General features: G+C 60.5%; 1 protein-coding gene across 1 annotated transcript; it reads left to right on the top strand.

Annotated features, from left to right (window-relative positions):
* The first annotated feature begins 855 nt into the window (after positions 1 to 855).
* ADRA2C (adrenoceptor alpha 2C) lies at positions 856 to 2,867 on the top strand. The gene has a single exon (XM_038533165.1). The coding sequence runs from the start codon at positions 856 to 858 to the stop codon at positions 2,302 to 2,304; it is 1,449 nt and encodes a 482-aa protein (XP_038389093.1). The 3' UTR covers positions 2,305 to 2,867.
* The last annotated feature ends 19,167 nt before the right edge of the window (positions 2,868 to 22,034 follow it).

Below are 22,034 nucleotides of genomic sequence, written 5' to 3'. Positions count from 1 at the left end.
CCGGGCCGGCAGCGCTGGCCTGCCCGCCAGGCCGCCCCCGCCCGCCCGCGCCCCGCCCCGCGCGCCCGCCCCGCTGCGCAACTCTACCCAAGTTGGAAGCCGAGGCCGGGCGGCTGCACTCGCGCCGAGCGCACGGCGGCGGCGGCGGCGGCGGCGAAGGAGGAGGAGGCGGCGGCGGCGGCGGCGGCGGCGGCTGCAGCGCAGCTAAGACGAGCGAGGCAGGCGAGGCGGAGCCCGCACGGCCGAACGCGGACCGCGGGGGGCGCCCGCGCCCGGAGCAGCGGGAGAAGGACGCGCGCCGGCGCCGGCGCCCTGCCCGGGAAAGTAAAGTTGGAGCCCGGGGCTGCGCGCGGGCGCTGGGGCCCGGAGGAGCGGCGGCCCGCGCCCCGGTGCGCCCAGCCCTAGCCGGCCGGATGGGAGGCGGAGCGCCCGGGCCGCCGCCGCCGCCGCCTGCAGCCTGCGCCCCGGTCGGGCGCCGGGGCCGCGGGGCCGCTCGGGCACGCCCGCTCGGGCGCCGCATCACCCCGGGCTCGCGGCCGGGGCGCTCCCCGTGAGCCGGGCCGAGGGCGGGGCCGCGCGAGGACCCCGGGACCTGCCCCCCTCCCCCCCGCCGCCGCGTCGCCGCTCGCTCCGGGAGCCTCCTGCTCTGCACTTACGCGCGCGGCAGCTGCGGGGAGCCCGGCAGCCACGCTCTCCGGCGCGCCGCCCGCCCGCCGAGCCACCACGGCCGAGGGCCGGCTGCGGGGCGCCCCGGGAGCAGGCGGCGATGCGGGCGCCGACCCGGGCTGGGGGGCGCCCGAGCTGCCGCGGCTGCGCCCCGGCTCCGGGCGGGACCGCGTAGCTCGCGGGAGGACCATGGCGTCCCCGGCGCTGGCGGCGGCGCTGGCGGCGGCGGCGGCGGTGGCGGGCCCCAACGCGAGCGGCGCCGGCGAGGGGGGCAGCGGCGGGGCCGCCAACGCCTCGGGCGCCGCGCCGGGGGCCGCCTGGGGGCCGCCCCCGGGCCAGTACTCGGCGGGCGCCGTGGCGGGGCTGGCGGCCGTGGTGGGCTTCCTCATCGTCTTCACCGTGGTGGGCAACGTGCTGGTGGTGATCGCCGTGCTGACCAGCCGCGCACTGCGCGCCCCGCAGAACCTCTTCCTGGTGTCCCTGGCCTCGGCTGACATCCTGGTGGCCACGCTGGTCATGCCCTTCTCGCTGGCCAACGAGCTCATGGCCTACTGGTACTTCGGGCAGGTGTGGTGCGGCGTGTACCTGGCGCTCGACGTGCTCTTCTGCACCTCGTCCATCGTGCACCTGTGCGCCATCAGCCTGGACCGCTACTGGTCGGTGACGCAGGCCGTCGAGTACAACCTGAAGCGCACGCCGCGCCGCGTCAAGGCGACCATCGTGGCCGTGTGGCTCATCTCGGCCGTCATCTCCTTCCCGCCGCTCGTCTCGCTCTACCGCCAGCCCGACAGTGCCGCCTACCCGCAGTGCGGCCTCAACGACGAGACGTGGTACATCCTGTCCTCCTGCATCGGCTCCTTCTTCGCGCCCTGCCTCATCATGGGCCTGGTCTACGCGCGCATCTACCGCGTGGCCAAGCTGCGCACCCGCACGCTCAGCGAGAAGCGCGCGCCCGCGGGCCCCGACGGCGCGTCCCCGACCACGGAGAACGGGCTGGGCGCGGCGGCCGGCCTGGGCGAGAACGGGCACTGCGCGCCCCCGCGCCGCCCGTGCGCCGACGTGGACCCGGAGGACAGCAGCGCGGCGGCCGAGCGGCGGCGGCGGCGGGGCGCGCTGCGGCGGGGCGGGCGGCGGCGCGCGGGGGGCGCGGGGGGCGCGGGGGGCGCGGGGGCGGGCGCGGACGGGGACGGCCCGGGGCGGGGGCCGGGGCCGGGACCGGGGCCCGGGCCCCCCGACGCGGGCGCCCTGGCCGCCGCCAAGTCCCCGGGCCCCGGCGGGCGCCTGTCCCGCGCCAGCTCGCGCTCCGTCGAGTTCTTCCTGTCGCGCCGGCGCCGGGCGCGCAGCAGCGTGTGCCGCCGCAAGGTGGCCCAGGCGCGCGAGAAGCGCTTCACCTTCGTGCTGGCCGTGGTCATGGGCGTGTTCGTGCTCTGCTGGTTCCCCTTCTTCTTCAGCTACAGCCTGTACGGGATCTGCCGCGAGGCCTGCCAGGTGCCCGACCCGCTCTTCAAGTTTTTCTTCTGGATCGGCTACTGCAACAGCTCGCTCAACCCGGTCATCTACACCGTCTTTAACCAGGACTTCCGGCGGTCCTTTAAGCACATCCTCTTCCGACGGAGGAGAAGGGGCTTCAGGCAGTGAGCGGCAGCGGCAGCGGCGCCCCCGGCCCCGCGGAGACCGTGGACGGCTGGGGCCTGGGAAAGCTCGACCACCCCGCACCCCCAGGGGAAAACGGGGGCGGGGCAGCTGCCCCAGAGACCCGGATCGATCTGCCTCCAGGGCGCAGGGGAGCGCACGGGCAGGGCAGGAGGGTGGGCTGAGAATGAGCAGGGCACCCCCCGGGGGAGCGGGGAGGAGAGAGGGGCGACCCCTCTGCCTTCCCGTCTCAGCCAAGGGCTGCTTCCGGGCTTTAGCTTGGATAGGCTCTGGGGGAGCCTGCAGAGGTGCGGCTGGGGGGTCAGGGTCTTAGCAGAAGTGAGTGCAATCTCCCAAACTGGGGAGAAAGGAGCCCCCCCCAACACACACCACCACCACCCTACCCCCCTCTGAGCAAGGGCTGACTTCCCCAGGACCTAGTGGGGGCGGCTGTCTTGGAAGAGGAGAGATGCAGTGACAATCTTTGGTTACTGAAAGTATTTACATGTTTGCCAAAAATGACAGCCAAAACAACCAAACTATTTTCTAAATAAACCTTTGTAATCTAAGTATTGGGTGCAGCTGTCAGTCCTTAAGCCCGCATGGTGGGAGGATAGGGGGGTACCTTCCAGACCTCACCCTGCCTACCCTGCCCCTGGGGGTGGAAGGGGGACACTCCGGGTCTCCAGATTCCAACATCCCCTCGTGCAGGAGAAGGAGGGTGTCTTTTTTTTTTTTTTTTTAATGATACTAAAGGTAAAACTCTGTGCTGTAATTGGCTGAGAGAGAAAAGAAACCAAGCACCCCCCACACTGGGTCCCAGTTTAGATCCTGGAGGTCTGCCCTCCCTCCCTCATCCCTATCCCTGCTCCCCGCACCCCCACATCCAGTTCCTGGCCTGGGAGCCCCTCCCCCGTGGAGGGAGGCAGGGCTCCTTGGATCTGAGGCTCCAGTTCCACCTGCCTCCGGGGTAACTTCAGATCAGTCCCCCACCTCTGAACACTTTGTGGGTTTGCCACTTTGGAGGAATTGCCATGAATGAGAGCTGCCTCCAAGGGGGCCCCATCCACAGATGGGGTGAGGTCCAGGCCAAGACAAGCTTCCAGATCCTTATTCTATAGCAGAGACCTTTATCAATTTCTTGCTGTTTTTGGATATTGAGGGGCAAAAGCAATGGGACCACCTGCATTGGCTGGGGACGGGGCTGGGGCCTCACCTGTCCTCCCGAAACCCCACTGCCCATGCAGCCAAGCCTTGCCTTCTTGCTCAGCTCCCCCTGCCCCCAGGTGTCTGTACTCACTCCACACTGAGGAGGGGTGGCTAGAAGAAGCTGGCATTAAGTGTAGCAGTTCTCCCCCCAGAGTCTTCCAGTCCCTATCACAGAGTCTGGAAACCCCTGGCTGATGGGGGCTCCTTCTGCAGATCCCTGCTGTGGCCGTGCTGTCCTCCTGTTGCTCCCTCTCTGGTTCTCCTTGGCCTTCCATATGTACCCTCCTCCGCCCAGCTGAGCTCTTGCTTGGATCCCCATCCACCTGTCCTTGACCTAGGGTGGCCATGGGTGTGTCCTCTGAATGTCTCAGCCCCGGGTCCTGCCTTCATTCCAGAGTCACTGACCCCTGAATCAGGAGCCGGGTCGGGGCGGGGGGATGCTTAGCTGGCCTAACTTGTTGGGGCTGTCCCTTGGAGACCCCTCCTCTGCAGCTGCCCCATCCCATCACCCCAAATTAGGTTTCTCAGGACACCCTACCTGGGACGAGCTCTCCAGGACCATGCCCACCCTCAATCATGGCTCAGGGACAGGTGGGGGAGCTGAGACCCAGAGCAATGGAAGGATGGAGGGGGCAGTGGGAATGGCCGGTCAAAGCTGAGTGGGGCATCCCTGACCTGCTACCAGGCAGGGGCCTGACAGGCTGTCCATGTCATAGGCCGGGCTCTGTTGCAGCATTGCTGAGCTAGCTTGGACAAACCCCTGCCCTTCCTGGGCCTCAGCACCCCTTCTGTGAAGTGGTGGTTGGGGGGTGTGGGTTGTTGGAAGCTCAGGCCCTGCCGGGCTGGCCGATCCATGGCCCAACCTGTGAGCTGAGTGGGAGGTTGGCGGGCCTGGAGAGGTGACCTGCCCCTGGAGATGGCATGGCTGGCTCTGGTATTATTCCCTCAGAGCTGCAGGGCCTCCTCCGTGCGGTGGGGTATCGACACCCCCACACAGGGCTTCTGGGGGACGCACTCCTGAGCCTGCAACAGGAGCACGCGGCGTGGAACGCGGCCCACGGAAGGATGTCAGCACACCCTGCTCTGTTTGCTCCTAATTGCGAGAATTGCACCTTTGGAGGCTGCCGCTGGGCCTGCCGGCGCCTGGTGCTTCATGCCCCATTCAGCCAGCAGATGTTCACCACTTGATGGTGATTGCCGCCTGGAGAGGCCGTCCTTTCAGCTGGATAAACAGAGACGGAACCTGGCTTCTCACCCTGCCCTGCCGCAGGGACACGGGCCAGTTGGCTTGCTCCGAGTCTCGCTGTCTTCCTCCGTGCGGTGCAGCAGGGATGTCGCCATCTCCCTGAGGGTGCCCGCGAGTGCCAGCTGCTCCCAGTGGGGCCGGGAAGATGTCTTCGGGGGGATTTCTCTAATGTGCAGAGTGGGGGCCCAGACCTCTGGCCACCTGTCCGCCACTCGTCGGCAGGTCAGCCCACTGCGCCCTGTCCCTTCACACAGGGCTCTCTCGTCCGGGCATCTCCACATCTACACCGGGGTGCCAGGCTCACTGTCAACCCCATTCCGTGGCTGAGGTTAAGGAGCCCTGGGCCCCACAGGTGTGAGGGACAGGACACCCCAGGAACCCACAAATGTCCAGCTCCAGAGCCCATGCCCTGAGCACCTGGCTCTGGTGTCCCGTGACCACGGCTGTTCTCTTCTGGGCCTTGCCACCAGAGAAGCATTTAACACGGCCTCCTTTCTGCCCAATGCTTCCCCTTGGGCTCTTGGGAGATTGCAGACAAAAAAAAAAAAAATCCACAAAAAGATCAGGGACTGGGGGGCATTGGCCCGAACACTCTACCCAGGCCCAGCCCGGTGCAGATACAGTTCTAGCGAGCATACAGAGACATACATTGGTTTAAATTAATTCTTGAATTTTAATTCAATTGCTAAGCTTGTAGAGAAGGGGAAAAAGGAATAATCCAAGTAATCCATTACAGCTCAGTATGGAATTAAAAAAAAAATTACTCGAAGCAGGCAGAATTAATACTTTGGAAAAGCGACTCCACTCTTTGTGTTCTGCCCCCGGCTCCGGGGGTGGGGGCTGAGGGGTGGGAGAGAACGCGTTGCCGTGGCACTTGCTGGCGAGGAAACGGTCCTTCCTGGCTGTGCTGGCAGCCGGCTGTTTTTTATATCACATCCGTCGGCAGGACTCAAATATTCCAGAGCAGCCTGGGATCAAAACACATGCGCCTGCGGGCCCGTCTTGAGTCTGGTTGGGCAGCCGTGGCCAAGCCGAATGCTGTGCTCCTACCACCGCCAGCCGCCCCCACCCACACAGACCCCCTCGTGCGAGGGAGAGGCAGGAGGCAAACGGGCTGAAGATGCTCTGGGCCCCGCCAGGGCGCCCACAGGCCCCACGGCTCCGTGTGTGATCACATGGGCATCTGGCTACGTGTCAGCCTGTGGCTCTCTGTGGGCCGGGATGAGCAGCCTCCCTGCTTGCCAGGGGACACCTGAGGGGTGCCCTGTGGATGTGGGTGGGGGGCTCACGGGGATGGGATGGAGCGAGTCCCACGATAGGAGTCCGGATCCTCAGAGCTGAGGGTCTCCCACCCTGAGGCCCCTGTGTCCCTGCTCTGGGGCTGCTATGAGTATCCAGGGGACCTCAAGCTGCCTCCCCCACTGCTAAGGGTCATCCTCCATTTGACCCGCTGGATTGATGAGGGCCTCGCATGCTGGTGAGGTGGAGAAGCAGAGTGAGGGGTGTGGGGGTAGAAGCATCTGGTTTGCCAGAGAGGGACCCGAGCACTCATAGTGGGTCTGTTGGCTGCATGACCCCGACCCTATCTCCCACCAGCCATAAATAGGCTGCATGTCCTTTCCTGGCAGGGCCAGGGCAAGGGGGATTTGTGAAAGGGTCTGTGACCTGCAGGCGGGGTGCAGTGCCCTGCCTCTGAAGTCTGCCTGGGAAGCAGAGCCAACCGCCAACTCGGGGCCTAAAGAGAGCCCTGGGGACCAGAAACGTGTTTCTTTCTTGCCAAGAGGATTTGCGGCTGCTCCCAGTGAAAGCCCGGGGTACAATGAGATTATTATTGTCAAGATAAGGATCACCATGCAGGGCAGAGTGGGAATGCTGTACCAGAAAGCCCCGTTTAAGGGCATCCTGCTCTCCTGGTTGAGCACAAAATGTGGTCCGAGCTGCCTGGCAGTGATGGAGAGGAAGGAAACAGGATGCACGCTGGCTCTGCTGCCAGGTTGACGGGAGTCCCAGGAGACCCACAGGGCGGCTGTGCCCATGCTGGGTGCCATCCCCCAGGCCTCCCTGACACTGGGGAGCCTCCTCTAGAGGAGGGCTTCGAAGGCTGCAGAGACCTCAGGAGGGCATTCGAGCACCGTCTCTGTTGGGGCGGGGGCATAGTTGGCTGCAGGTGCACCAGACTGGGCTATTTCCTGTGTATTCCACCCACCGACAGCCCCGAGGCTGCCCCTCCCTGCGCCCAGCCCTAGCTGGCTGCGGGCAGGGACGGGGTGGGGGGTGGGGGGATATGGCTGTGGAGGACACAGTCACTGGGAGGCACCGGGGCGGCAGCAGCTGAGACTGGGCCCGCACAGCTGTGCTGCCTGGAGCCTGTACACCTGACGCCGGAAAGAGGCTTTGGGGCTGCAAAGCTGACCTGGTACAAGCCCCCGAAGGCGCTCCCAGCCGCCCCCCCACCCCAGGGCCCCAGGACAAGCCCACACTGCCATCAGCTCTCAGGCTGTCAGCTCCTCCACCCTCCACCCCTACCGGCTCCTCCCTTCAGACATCCTTTCCTGTGCTTTTCTTACTTACGCTTTGCCCTCCGCCAGGTGCACCTTTCCTGTCTTGACCTGAGTGGCCCTCACATGCCCCTCATGACTCAGACCAGGCTTCATCTCCAGAAAGCCCTTTGGAGCCACAGGCCCCCAAGGCTGGGCCAGGGGCTGCCTCCTCGACCCGGGGTGGGAAACCCAGCATGGGAGGGGGTACAGGGAGGGTCTCAAGCACACAGATGGTGTGTTGTCCCGGCCAGGTGGTTGGGCAGGGCCTCCCTTATCCACAAAGCCTGACCAAGATCATCCCTGGATCTCGACCCCAAGACCTGCCAGGGTGTGCCCGCTGTGCCAGGCTCTGTGTCCCAGGCCATTCGGGGAGCACTGTGGTGGACGCCCCACAACTGGCTCTCAGGGAGTCGGGGAGAAACGTGGAGCAAGAGGCAGGCGCTCCAGGCTGGGCTCTGGGCTGCGGGGGATTTTCCATTGCACGTGCGCCCTGGCTGCTGAAGCCGCATGTTCAAATGTTGGTGGGCGGGTCCCCCCCCCCAACCCGCCCGCCCTGCTCTTAATTAGCTCTTAACTGCAGCATCCACGGAAACAGAAGAACCTCGTGCAGCCCTCGTAGAGCTCTGGATGGAAGATGCCCAAAGGGTGGCCCAGGTCAAGAACCCCCTCCCCGCTTTACAGAGAGCACCAGAGAGGGGAGTCGTTAAGGATAATAATAAAAATGCACAGACAGGAGCGTGGGCCCAGCAGCAGGTGCCTGCCGAGTGCCTTCTGCATGCCGGCTTTGGGCAGGGCGCTCCCTCTGCTTCTCACGCTTCTGCCAAGCGGGGAAGGACGGTCCCGTTTCACAGGCAAGAAAACTGAGCTCCAGAGGGAATGAGTCAAGAGATGCTCCCTGGAAGCCACCCCGAGTCCCCACAGGCCACCCATAGTGGTGTTATTTAGTGCATGTTCTGGAGAGGAAAGAGGCTCCAGGTGTGGAAGCGACCCCCAGAGTCCTCTGTGTCATGGGCATAGGGTCGGGCTGCTTCTCTCTGCTCCTGCTCCACCAGGAGCAGCCCTGAGATTAAACGTTGAGCTGCTGAGATCAGACCCGGCCCAGGATTTACACATTTCTCACTCACATTGCTTCGTTATTTTTGATGTAATCCGCACTCCCAAACCTCAGCCTCTCTGTACAATGACAGGTCCCCGTCCATGCGCCATGCGGGTAGGGGCCGGCTCTGTTTTTATTTTGTCGTCGTAGAAACGATTCCGAAGGCTGGAGCCACTGTGAAAGGTCACCCCACCCAGGATATAGAAAGCCAAAATGTTTGTGAAAACAATTCCCTTATCCGTTTCCTGGAGTGCCCTGCCGTCGCAAATCAAATTTAAAGCAAAATGAGCCCTCTTTTAATTGGTTCAAATGAAGACGTTGTTCACAGCTGGCTGGTCGCTGCTGCTTTGCGAGGCCTGGAGCAGGAGGCGAAGCCAGGAGGTCCTCTCGGTGCGGACACCGCTCCGCTGCCGCAAGTCCCCGACAGCCTGGCCCTCGCCGCCAGGGTGGGGTGTGCCCACGGCTCGGCGCCTGTGCAACCTGCCAACACTGAACAAGTGACGGTGTCGGATGTGCCTGCAGCCGCAGGAAATGACAACTGACCCACGCTGCCTGAGCACCCTCGGGCCTGCCACTTCCAGGGTCTGGTCACATGGACACCTTTGCGGGGACCCCCATAACACAATGGGGGGCGTGGCCTCAAGGTGACCCCTTTGTCATCAGGCCCAGGGTGGGTTTCTCTGGGTTGCTAAGGCCGGGCGCTCAGTGTGATTTCGGACTTCCCAAGGCCTGGGCCGGGTGGAAAGGGAGCTGTGGGATCCCAGAACCTGTGTCCTTGTCTGCACCGTGGGCACGGGCAATGGTGCCACCCTTCCTGCCTCACACAGCCTCTGTGGGGACCCTGTGACAACTGTAGAATGCAGGAGACAGAGATTTGTGCTCAGCTGAGCTTCTCCCCGAGGGCAGGCTGGCCAGCTTTGGACCTGCAGGCTCTTCCATGACGGCCGCCACTGGGCTTTGGGGGCACAGGCCTTCGAGGGAGGGGAGGGGCTTCCGGAGTCCTGGGACACAGGGTTGGGGGGCCAGGGTCCCCCTGCTGATTTTCCAAACCATCAGAAAAGCCACAGAGGGGAGTACAGGGTGGGCTTGGAGGGGCAGCCTGCCCTGGTCCTGTGGCATCTGCATTTGGGGTATGAGGCCACAGCTGGAAGGCGAGTAGAAGAGCACAGGCTTCCTTGAGGCTGGAAGAGACCCACAGGTCCCATGTCCCAGCCCTGAGGCTGAGCTTCCCCTCCCCCTTACATACCTCTGGTGGTGGAGAGCTCACTCCTCCCCTGAGTCACTCTGGTCCTTGTGAGCACCAACTTGTCCATTTTATGTAGGAGGGACCTGCTTCCCTGAACTTTCAAGCCCAGGTGTCAGGATGCTTCCAGAGATGTCATTGAGGCCAGGTGAGAGCTCGCCAAACTCACCTACGTGTCTTTCCCTCCTTGCTTTCTTTACACATATGCCTATGCTCATGCTTTTCCTGGCACTGGGTTTGGGGAGTAGGAATGAAGCCTGCAGGGTTACCCCCATAAAGGCACCAGGGAGCACACAGCCTGCTAGGAGACCAGGAAGGGACATGACGCCGAGTGGAGCCAAGCTATCTGTCAGTGGCACTCACGCTGCTGGCAGTGGGAGTGGACAGTGACTAGGGTGGCCAGGAGGCCTGAGAAAGTCATAACCTGGAGTCACCTGGTATCAGAGATAGAGTCACCTGAGTGTCAGAGATGGGGTCACTTGACTCAGTGATGGGGTCACCTGGCATCAGAGAGGGGGTCCCCTGACTCAGTGGTGGGGTCACCAGTCCCCTCCAGGGTGGGCCTGCCTGCTGTCAAGCACCTGCTCAGGAGCCTTTCGGATTCTTTCACACCTTCTGCTGGGCTCTAGGACACAGTGGAAGGAAGGAAGGCTGCCCTGACCAGCACATGACTTTCCCACCTTCTGGGGGCCTCATGTCCTTTTCTGTAAAATGGGGACAGTGGTGTTGGCCACCAGAGCAGGCTCCAGAGGCATGGCTGTGCTCAGGGGCCGGGTCTGACTGGCGGCAAGGCCTGCTGCATCATTTGTGGGACCAGTACACAATGCCAGCATGGGGCTTGGAGTGGGTGGGGGTCCTGTTTCCCCTCCCCATGGGCCCGGGGCCCTGGCACAGGGTGGATGAGACACCCCGAGGGAATTGCAGCCTCTGTTTCTACCCCCCACCCCGCCGTGCCCGGCACTTCCTCTCTGCCTGCCCTGAGACACTGCAGTGCACCTGGCTTCTGGACCGTTCTGGAGTCTGCATTGTCCCACCGGACTTCACTGCAAAACACAACAGTGTCAGAGACAATGGCTAAGACGTTGGAAAGGCCACAGCACACTGACCCCTGGGCACAGCCACAGGGAGCCCCCCTAGTTCTGGGCCTGTAGGGCCGCACGGTCTTGCTGCCAAGAGCATTAACAAGGCTTTTCTCTGGAAGCAGCAGAAAATCCGGATCTGATGCTCATTCCAGAGGGATTGTGTCTCAAATGGCCCGTTGTGAGCTGCTGGCGGTGGTTCTGCTCGTGGCTCTCTGGCTAAGTTCACCAAGGGCTTCTGTTCATTCTTCCACTGCTTGGCTCAGCCCGTGGCCCCTCTCGCTGGGTCCAGAAGCGTTGACCCGACCCGAGCTGCCGTGGCCCGCTGGGAGGACACAGCGCTGGGAGACCCTGCAAGGATGAGATGCCCTGTGGTTATTACTGCTGTTAAGGCAAAAACAAAACACACATTGGTAATTACTTCTTTTAAAAACGTCTGTTGAGAGCTCACAGCCAACCTGGCACCGGGTGAGCACGCCCCTGCCCGCGCAGTCTGCAGCCTCCGGGGGGGCCGGGCGGTGGCCACAAACCACACCAGCAAATATCACATCACAGACTGTGGGCTGCTGTGTGCAGGTGGCCTGCCGCTGGGGTGAGTGCCGGGGCCAGGAGGGGTCTGAACGCGAGCAGCCTCCTCAGGGCACATGGGTTTGGGACACAGTCTCCTCTGTGGATGGAGCCGCTGGGAGCCTGGGCCCCGGGGTGGCTCTGTGAGCATCCTGGGGCCACGGCCTGGAGGCTCACTCAGCAGAAATGCATTTCCTCCCTGTCCTGGAGGCGTGGGCAGGGCCGGCTCCTCCAGAGGCCTCCCTCCTTGCTGGCTAGACACCGTCTTCTCTCCCTGTGTCCTCACGTGGCCGTCCCTCCGTGTGTGTCTGTGTCCTGATCCCCTCCTCTTGTAAGGACACTGGTCACATTGGATAAAACCCACAGGACCTCATTTTACTTAGATCACCTCTTTAAAGACCCTGTCTCCAAATATAGTCACATCCTAAGGTCCTGGGGAGGGGGGGAGGGTCACAACTTCAACATAGGAATGTGCCCTAGTCCATGTCTTGGCCCCACACATAGCTCTCCTGCTTCATTTTCCCAGTTGTAGCCCAAGGACTGGTCCGTGCTTTTCTCACAGGGGTCACAGAAAGTCCCAGGACAGTGTCTGGCACACAGTTGGCCCTCAGGGGAGGCTGGGCTCCATCTTTGTGCCCAGCCTGCAGGGTGGGGGGCTGGGAGCCGGCAAGCAATCCCAGGACTGGCAGCTAAAGTGAGCACGACCAGGTGGCCCCAAACTCCTGTTCCTGAGCTGACAGGAAACTGCTGGAAAGTGCCCATGGCCCTGGGCATGGGAGCAGTCCGTGAGATCCCTCCACCTGGGGTGCAGACCGGGAAGGGGGGGCAGGTACATGGGACCATGGGGTCATGGTGACCCTCTCACTCCTTCTGTGGCCCTGCTCTGTGTGGCCATGCAGCACGAGGCTGCCCCAGCCGTGTGGTGCTCACTGCCGATGGGGGAGATGCTTGCTCCTTGTGGAGCCAGGCTCCCAGCCCTTGAGTGGTTCTTTTCTTTTTAATGTTTATGACACCTTTATTTATAATAGCCAAAAACCTGGAAACAACCCAAAAGTCCACTGGTAGGTGGACGAGGACATTGTGGTGCACCCAAACAGCACAGAACCACTCGGCTGCACGGAGGACCTGCCGTGGACGCCGTGGAGATGTGAGTGTCCAGGTAGCACGGGCACGAGAGAAGCCGGACCCAAGGCTCCACCCTTGGGGGCTCCCCTCACATGACGCTCTGTTTACCAGACTTCCTACTTTCGAGCAGTCTCTGGCTCCCAGCACCGTTGAGCTGAGAGTACAGCCAGTTCCTGTGCACCTCCTTGGGTACTCTGTGACTCTCCAGCTGCAGGGGCTACCTGGGCAACCAACAGGTGGACGCTGTGGGGCTGGCAGCGGGCAGGGATCCTACTAGGCCGTGGCTGAGGGAATGCTGTAAACCATAAAGTGCCCACCCAGGATGAGGGTGATTTTCAGAGGCTCAGTGAACACTTAGTGGAGGTGGCTGGCTGGCCACCGGGCTTGCAGCCAGCTGGATACGCTGACCCCTGAGCACAGCCGGAGGGTTCTGGAAAGGCACCCTGGCCAGGTCGCTCAGAGCTGAGGCCTGTCCAGGTCATTTGCTGTAATGATGGGAAAGTACCAGCCTGGACTCGAGGGGCAGCAAGAGCCGGGCGCCCTTCTCAGGGGCAGGGAGTCTCCTCAGCTGGAGTTGGAGGCCCACACAGCAGCCAGAAGATGGGCCTTTTCTGGGGCCCCAGCAGCCACAGCGGCCTAAGTGAGGTCCCCGCCCCCGGTGGCTGAGGGTTGACCCCCTGGAAGCAGAGCCAGGAATGGCCTGTCCTCAGGGCCAGGGCTCATCTCCCCATCGTACGACTTCAGCCCCTCCCTCTGTCTCTCTGAACAAATCTCTCCAACAGCTGTGTCTACTCTGGTGCACCTGTGTAGACCTCACCACGACCTGTCCTCACAAACTCATTCAGGCCCCGAGGAGGCAAACTGTTGACACCAAAGCTGGGGTTTGACCAGTGACCCCAGGGCCCCATGCCGCCAGGGGCTGGCACTCTGAAGGAGCAGGTGCCACATCCCCTCCTTCCCCAGGTCTCCCAGCAAGGGCTTCTGCCTTGGGGGGCCAGTGTGGACTCTGAGGGAGGCAAGTCTCCCTCAGGGTCACACACCTCTCGCGGCTCTGGGTGGGGATCTCAGTCAATGCACAGTTCCTGGGTAGCTTCTGTGGACACAGACTCCAGGGAGAGCAAGAGCTCATGGGTGGAGGAGCCTGGCAACCCGATTTTTCCAGCGTGCTTGGGTTTCAGGCTGGTTCTGGCCCACCCCAGGGCAGCGGTGAACTTGTAGCTGGCTGCTTGCTAGAAAACACGACTTGGGTGGAAGCTCCGGCTCAGCAACTGTCTGCTACAGGCTTTGGCTATGCATTGGGCTGGGGGCCACCAGGGGAAAATTCCCTTCAAGCCAGCCTCAGACTAGGGTGGGGGAGGGGTTGGCACACCTGGTTCAGAGGTGACGTCACCAGGTCTATCTCTTTCTAGGCCCCCTCTGCTTGCCTGCTTTCTGAGAGTCTCCCCACTAAGGTGGCAGGACGGCCATCAGTGGTCTCCATGTGATGCCCCCTGCCCCTCAGCTCAGCAATCCCAAGAAGCAGGGGTCAGGTCAGGTCCTGTGGACAGCCTGGAAGGCAGGAGGGATCAGCCCCCTTGAGCGCAGGAACCGAGGGTGGGAATGGGAATGATTTTGTGCAGAGCAGCAGGCGCTCGGGCTAGGAGGGCGATGGACAGCCCGCAGGGGTAAGGCGGCCCGCGGGGGCCCTGCTTTGCCCACTGGCTCCCAGTAGCGAGCCCTGTGGCCTCTGGGCATCTGTAGGCTGCCTCCCCGCTGGGCCTGCACCACTGCTGCGTCCAGATGCCCTCCCCTGCAGAGTCCCTTCCCGACCCCCATGTGCTTCAAGAGGGCAAGGCTTTGCGCCCCTGGGACCATCATGCTTTTCCTCATGTGCTGAAGGGCCCAGCCCGCTTCTGCTTCATCTCTGCACCTGCTGTCCCGGGAGAAGTTTCTTCTCAGACCACACTGGTGAGTCCCCCCGGTCAGGGCTCTCCTCTGCCCAGGACCACCTCTGAGACCCCTCCTGGAGGGACCCCTCCCTGGGACTGGGCTTCTTGCTACTAGCTCCCAACTTTGATTCTTTTCTCCTTCATTGGAGCTGAGGCTTTGCTGGGCTTGAGGCTGGAGGTGATGCTACCAGAGGCTGGGCTCCCAGCCCTTGGCCTGGGAACCTCAGGATGACCCTGACAGGAGTCCCCCGGGCTGGGCTGCTAACCCCCAATGACCCGGGCTGAATGCTCGGCTCAGACAGTGGGCACAGTTCCCGGCGCGAGCATCCTGGCAGTGCCGCAGACCGGTGGCCGGCTCCTCCCGCCGGCTCCCACCGGGAGCAGACCCCCTGAGCGAGCTGCCCCGCAGGCCGACACCGGAGCGTCAGCCGCCCTGCCAGGCTCGCTGCTCAGACACGTGGCTTCTCCTTCTCTGCAGAAAATATCCAAACACTTCCCACTGCACAACGGTAAACCTGTCTTCCCTAATGAACAGCTTTCATTTAGGCTCGGGGAAGAAGGTGCGCGCCGGGGCTGGGTATCGGCAGGCGGCCACGTCGCAGGATCTCAGGCTTGGCATTCACGGCTCCTCTGGGACCCCACGCGACCAGCACAGCACTTCTTACTGTGGCAAAACACACATAACATAAAATTTACCATCGTCGCTATTTTGAAGTGCCCACTTCAGGGGTATTAAACACATTCTTGTGCAAGCATCACCAGCACCCACCCCTAGAACTCATTCACCTCAGAAAACCGAAAGTCTGTCTCCATAAAAGACTAGCTCTCCCCCCGCCCCCGGCCACCCCACCCAGCCCCTGGCACCCACCACGGCAGTTTGTCTTTATGATTTTGGCTTCTCTGAATCAGCAAATGACTTTTTGATGTTTTGAACCAGGAAGGAGAGTTTGAAGAAGTCAAGATTTATGCTGACCCGGATGTCACAGCTGTTCCTGCGATGTCCCCAGATGGTTCCCAGACCCTCTTGCACACCTGCAATGATCTCTGCCCACTATGTCCCAATGCAGCCCATTGCTGAGCCTCTGCAGGAGAAGGACACTCTGACATTCAGGCCGCCGAACTCCCGGCCCTGCCGTTCCTGATCTCACAGGGTTTACTGAGCATCTACTGCACCCGGGGCCCTGGCAGACACTGGAACAGACCCCTGCCCCCCGTGTCAGCTGGAGGGCTCTGCACCTGCTGTAGTGAGTGAGCAGCACCCCGCATGGGCATCTGCTCACTGTGGGCACCATCCCACAGCCCACTGGCCCCAGTACTCAGGAGGGTGCTGCATGCTGAGCCTGAAGTCCTGGCTCACTGGGGGGTCCTCCGAGGAGCACACACAGGGAGGAATTAGATGTGTGGTCTTAGCTGTCCAGGGTGTACTGTGGTGGAGGGTAAGTAGCAGGTGCGGCCAGGGAGAGCCTTCTGACTGGGATGCAGTCCTGACCCTGTGAGAGGGAAGGAGGACTGGGTGGGAGGAGCCCCAGGGCAGCGCAGCCCAGCCAGGGAGTCTGGGTGGCTGGTGGGGGCCTGAGTGAAGACCACCAGGAGGGGAGGTGCACTGGGTGCTCCCTGTGTGATTCCTGGCTCCTGGTCAGCGCTTTCTGTGTGTGGCTCCCAGGAATCAGCATCTCAGAGGGACCAGAGGGGCCCAGGGCAGCCCTTGTTCACTTCACGGAGGAAGCATGGGGCTCAGGAGAAGGGGGCCCAGCTGGAGCTGCCTCCTGCCCCTGGCCCTTCATGACTGCATGCGGGTCCGCGGCACTGCTGAGTGCTGAACCCACTGGGGGACAGTGAGGAGACACACCCGGCCCTGCAGGGATGAGGAGGCCCCTGGGGCCCCCAGCTGTGTGTTCAATGAGAAAGTGGTCCATTAACGAAACACACAGAGAACTGGCCCCAGGGCGGCCCCTCTGTGCAGCCCGGCCGGTGCCCTGGAAGGATGTGGTCGAGCAGCCCAGCAGGAGGAGCAGGGGCTCTGGGAGGACCCCAGGTTCTTGGGTGGATGGCACTGGCCAGGCTCATGACTGTGGGTTCAGCTGGGGTTGGGCTGAGTGATGTTTTGGGGCCCCTTGCCAGCAGCGTGCCAGCCTCTGCCCAGGCTCCCCTCACCGGCCCACCCTTGGCCCCCTGTCTTCATCTCCACCAGCCCCTTCTTGTCAGTGGGGTCTGGGCAGGTGAGAGTCCCACGACAGCATGCAGAGGCTTGATGGAGCAGCCGGGAGGTCCGGGTGCAGGCCTGTTCGGTCTAGGTCGGCTGTGTGGCCACCTGGCAGCTCAACAGGGAATGGGGGCCCCTGCTCTGTGGCAGAGCTTGTCCAGTCAGCTCATGGGTGCTGGCGGGGCTTGAGGGCTGAGGGCCGGGCATGCAAGGAGGGCCGAGTAGGGGACAGCCCTGCACCGAATGCTGGCCAGGAGGCCCCTGGGGTGGTTCCAGGGGGACAGCGTCACTCTTCTTGGGCGCCCCTGAAACAGCCACAAAAACTAGCAGTAAAAAGCCTTTTTGTTGCCTTTCCAGCCCAGACAAAATCAATGAATTCTGGAAACATGAGAACAGCTGACCTTTGGATTTCTAGCAAACCTTCAAAGCACAAGTTTGTTTTGGGCTCCAGCTCAGAGTTGGGGGCCAGTCCGGAGATGCTGGGATGGGCCCCGCTGCGGGGTCCAGCTGAGGCAGGGGGATGAGACCACAACCCTCGATGGCGCCAGGATTCCCGAAGTTGCAAGGCCAGATTTGCTCTCTTAATGAGCAGCGTGATTTTTGTCAAGGCTTTAGATGTGCCTCAGCTCCTCCTTCCTTGCTGGGTCTCCAACGGCTACCGACAGCATCACAGGCCTTATGGATGGGGAAGCTGAACCCTGTCCCCCGCCACCTCGTCCATTGGCTCCTGCCCTAGCTTCCAGCCTTGGCTGCCCCTGCTGGAATGTGGGTCAGTGTGGAGTTGGGTGGCATTGACTCCCGCCAGGGCACCCAACACAGTAATTGATTGATCTTCTACGACGCTCCAGGCCATGCTAGGCACTGGGAGCTAGTTGCTCTGGGAACGTAGCGTCATCAGGGGACACACAGACAGACACACAGAACAGGGTCCTGGGATGGCCTGGCCAGGGGGTGGAAGGAGCTCTTGGGAAAACCACGCACATCTAGTGACCCATTGGCCCGGGCTCTATAGAGGGCCCTCCATGGGCCTCTCGGTATCTGGAGACTAGTTCTTGATTTAATTTTATTTTCAGTAGACTCCACGCCCAACGTGGGGCTTGAACTCATGACCCTGAGATCAAGGATCACACACTCTACCTACTGAGCCAGCAGAACACCCCTGCAGACTGGTTCTCTTAGGGGCTCTGCTCAGGCTGACTACCAAAGACAGTGTTTGGCTTGAATTTTGGTAAATGTGTGAGCTGTTTCTGGAATATATGGAAGGGGAAGGTCTTCCAGAGGAAGCAGCTCAGAGGAGCCCTAGGAGTGACCCACCTGCTCCAGGATTCTGCAGCCCAGTGTGATGGGCACACTGAGGGCTGTGGGAGCCAAGCACCAAGCCTGGCCTTTGACCTATGGGTCCTGGAGGGACTTGATGCCACCTGCTAGTAGCTTCCAGATCAAGAGGAGGAGCAGGGAGGCTGGGACAAGGACCTCGTGGGGAACCTGCTCTGTTCTGTGATATCTGTGGTGTTGAGAGCCACATCAGGGGATGGGGGCTTTCTCCAGAGGGACATGGGACCCATTGGATAGGAGAGAGGGGACCCGATGTACATTTTAGATGGACAACCTGCTAGCTTCCATAGGGCGGATGGAGAAGGAGAGGCTGGGGGCAGGGCGGGTCACCAAGAGGGGCCCCAGGGGGTTGGGCAGGGACTGCATTTGAGAGCTGGAAACAGGGGCTTACCTGGTGCTACCCCATGTGTTTGGGATAAAGTGAGGTGCCAGCTCTGTGTCCCCACGGGGCCCAGCCCTGCCCCTCCTGGCTGGTGGCCTTCTGAGTGTGACTCAGCAGGAGGAGCATCCATGAGCAGAGTGGCCAGGCCTGGGCCCCACCTGCTACTCTAGGCACAGACTCTGGCCTTAAGCAGGGCCCCCCCAGTGCAGACTAGGAGGCCAGGGCTTACTGCACCCCAGAAGCACAGATGGAGGAGGGGTGAGGAGGGAGGAGAGGCAGCAATGATGGGGCTGGGTTCTTGTGTCTCCTGAGGAAGGGACCCAGGGTGGGGGTGGGGGTGGGGGTGGGGTACCAAGAGAGCATGCCTGTCAGTACCTGCAGCTAGAGGCCACAGGGAGCCCCATGGAGGACACGCTGTGAGGGGGCCACGATGTGAGGACACGCTGTGGGGGACATACTGTCACCCCCCACCCCCTAGCAGGCTTCTGGACCCAGTGGAGGTACCATGGAGGGAGGAAGGGGAGTGAGGGAAGGGCTGGGCCTCACATGCATGCACAGGAGCCATCAGTCACAGGACAGTGCCTGAGGCAGAGTGGTGGGTGAGGAGCCTGGGGAGCAAGCCCTGTGTGCAAACAAGTGCAAGTGCTTTGTCTCGGGGGTTCAACCTAAAGGAGACACAGAAGAGGGTCCCCCAGAAGGACTGTAAGTCAGTGGCCACACAAATCTGCTGACCAGTTGACCCTTGTGGGGTCAGCTCCCTGAGGCTGGCAGATAGGATGTGCTTGCTCATTGCCACCTGGAGGGGTCCCAGACCCTAGCTGCAAGGCCGGGGGACTTCCCACCACCTATAAAGTACCTGCTTGTGGATGGAGTAGCACCCAAACACATTGGCCAACTCCAGGAGATGAAAAGAGAAATCCTCAACCATGTCAACCACCCCTCACCTCCAAAATGGGTGTGAGGTGGCCTAGTGTCCACTGCAGCCGAGCCACTGGCCTGTGTAGACCTTGGGGTCTCAGAATAAGACTTTCTGAGAAGCACCATGAGTCTGACGCAGCCCTGCTTCCCCGGCACCACGCCCAGTGTCCTCTGAGCCGGTGGTTTGGGAGCAGCTCTTTCCTGGGTGTCCTGCCTCTCCGGTTTGAGGGACCCTAGGGTATGTGCAGGCCGGCAGTTTGGATAATAGATCAGATGCAGCCTGAATGCAAATGCGTGTCTGCACGGGGTGCGTGAGGCATGACGCATGTGCATGCATGTGGGCCTGTCATGTGTGTGTGCCCATGTGCCCTCAGGGCATGCAAGTGGGTGTGAGTACACATTTTGCCATGTACTTGTAAATAAAGCATTTCCTCAGGTTATATATCCAGAGACAAGATGCAGGCTGCATTATAAGTTTCTCCTTCCTCCAAAAGACCAAAACAAATAACACTTCTCTCCGGCAGACTGCAGAGTGCCTGCACGGGCAGAGCAGGGCCCGGATCGCTACGGGGATCTCATTAATTTCCCCGGCACGAGAAGGTGAGCTGCCCCTCTACCCTCTACCACGGCCTCTCCTGGCTTTCCTTGAGTTTCAGACTTGAGGCCGGGCATCCACAGGCATGTGGGTGGGGGTGGGGGTGGGGCTCTGTTCTTGCCACCCCACCCCCACTCATTCTCTCTCCCTCCCAGATCTTCTTCCACAGCTCTTGCGTATTGAAATGTTGGGTTTTGTTTGTGGTGTGCAGACAGGCAGCAGCAGATCAGCTCCTCTCCTGAGATAGGCTGGGCCTCCTGGGAGGTGAACAGACCCAGAGAATGCTGTTCCCTTTGTCCCTAGGCTTTCACAGCAGTAAGCACAGGTTACAATTAATGCCGTGCAGCTGTGGCAGGAGAGGATTCAGGCCGGACGTGTGCAATAGGTCCCCAGTCTCACACCGAGCACTGCATTTGGGGTCTATGGGAAAGATGACTGCGATCAACTAGTGATGTCTGCCAAGGGCAGGAATGGGAAGTGGAAGCTCCAGTGCTCGGTGTCAGCAAGGCTGTGCTGGGCATCATGGGCATGGCTGTGAGGGGCGGGGGCTGCCCTGGTGACTGGAGACGTCTCAGAGTCCCCACTGACTGGGGCCTTCTTGTGTCCTGTGCCTCTGTGCCTTGAGACTGTGGCTCACTCCACCTGCAATGCCATCCCTCGCTCCAGTGGCCACCACCTCCCTTACCCTGTCCCAGGCAGACTCTGGCCCCCTGGCCTCCTGCTGGACTGTCTGCATTGAGTCTGCCCCACGCCCTGGCCAGGGCCCTGTTGGTATATCTGGTGCCCTGAGTTCTCCAAGGAGTCTGGCGCCAAGCGGAGGCTGAGCTGGTGGGATGAATGGAATGGAGTACGGTGTTCTCAGACCCTTCTACCCCCATTAGTGAGGCAGAAGTGTTTCTGGGCTGGACTCAGCCTGGAAGTGGGAGAGGGGCCTCTGTACTGTCCCCACCAAGCCATACAGGCTTTTAGCTTCCAAGGAACAGGAGGAGAGCTTGGCTTATCTCCAAGTCCACATAAGTCCCTTTCACCCCAAATCAACCTTTCCAGGATTATCAACATATCCTTTTTGCCCCAACCTTGCCATGCCCTGTGCCTGGCAAAGCAGAACTATGCCGCCTTCCTGGGCACCATTTCCAGGTTTGGATGCAGCACTGGGTACATCTCCAAGTCCAGAGAACACATCTGTGCAACCCTGGCCAAAAAGCAACCAGTGCTGTGCATGAATCCTTACCCAGGCACCCTGACATGGGGAGCATGGTGGCACCCCCTTGCCTGCTAGTCTCCTCCAAGTCATGTGAAAGGGGGCCTAAGGCAACCCCAGATAGTCCTCTTATATGTGTGTGTGTGTGCGGGGTGCCTGGATGGAGAGCAGACTGGCTTTGCATTCCCCAGCTGGCCATGTATCAAGAATATGCCTGGGACAGCTGGACCAAGTTATCGCAAATTGCTGGGTTATTTCGAACCATTTTTAAAAATGATGTCAGACAAAGTAGATTTCTGAAGAAGAATGTTAACAGGGATGAAAAGAGGAATCATGATTATAAGTCATTTCATAATGATTTAGGGGCTCATTCAACAAAACAATATTATAGTCCTAAATGTGTATGTGCCTAATAACAAAGCTTGAAAATAAAGCAAAAACTGATAGAACTAAACGGAGAAACAGAAAACCCGCAAAATGATCTGAGATTTCAACACCCCCTTTCTCAATAATGGATAGAACAAGTACACAGAAAATCAGCAGAGATACAGAAGCCTTGAACAACACCAGCAACCAACTTGACCAGACTGACACTTCTAGATACTCCATGCAGCAACAGGAGAACATGCATTCTTCTCAAGTATCAGAGAACAATGACCATGATAGATTGTATTCTGGATCATTAAACAAGTGCCAGGACTTTAAAATTATACAAAGTATGTTCTCCAATCACAGTGGAATTAAATCAGACATTAATAACAGAAAAATATCTGAAGCATCCCAAAAAGTTTGGAAGCCAAATAATACATTTCTAAATAACCCATGGGTTGAAGAAAAAATTAAGAAGGGGAATTAGAAGGTGTTTTGAATGGAATGAATATTAAAAAAAACCACCATATTAAAACTTGTGGGATATTGCTAAAGCAGCAATTGGAGAGAAATTTATACATTCATGTCTAGATAAGAAAAGCAAAACAGTCTCCAGTCAGTGATCTCAGATCTTGCCTTATGAAACTAGGAAAAGAAGAGCAAATTAACCCAAATTGGGCAGGGGAAAATAAATAGTGAA

The sequence above is a fragment of the Canis lupus genome, chromosome 3 (assembly GCF_011100685.1).
Source record: "Canis lupus familiaris isolate Mischka breed German Shepherd chromosome 3, alternate assembly UU_Cfam_GSD_1.0, whole genome shotgun sequence".
NCBI lineage: Eukaryota > Metazoa > Chordata > Mammalia > Carnivora > Canidae > Canis > Canis lupus.
This window is presented reverse-complemented; position numbering and strand designations above follow the sequence as displayed.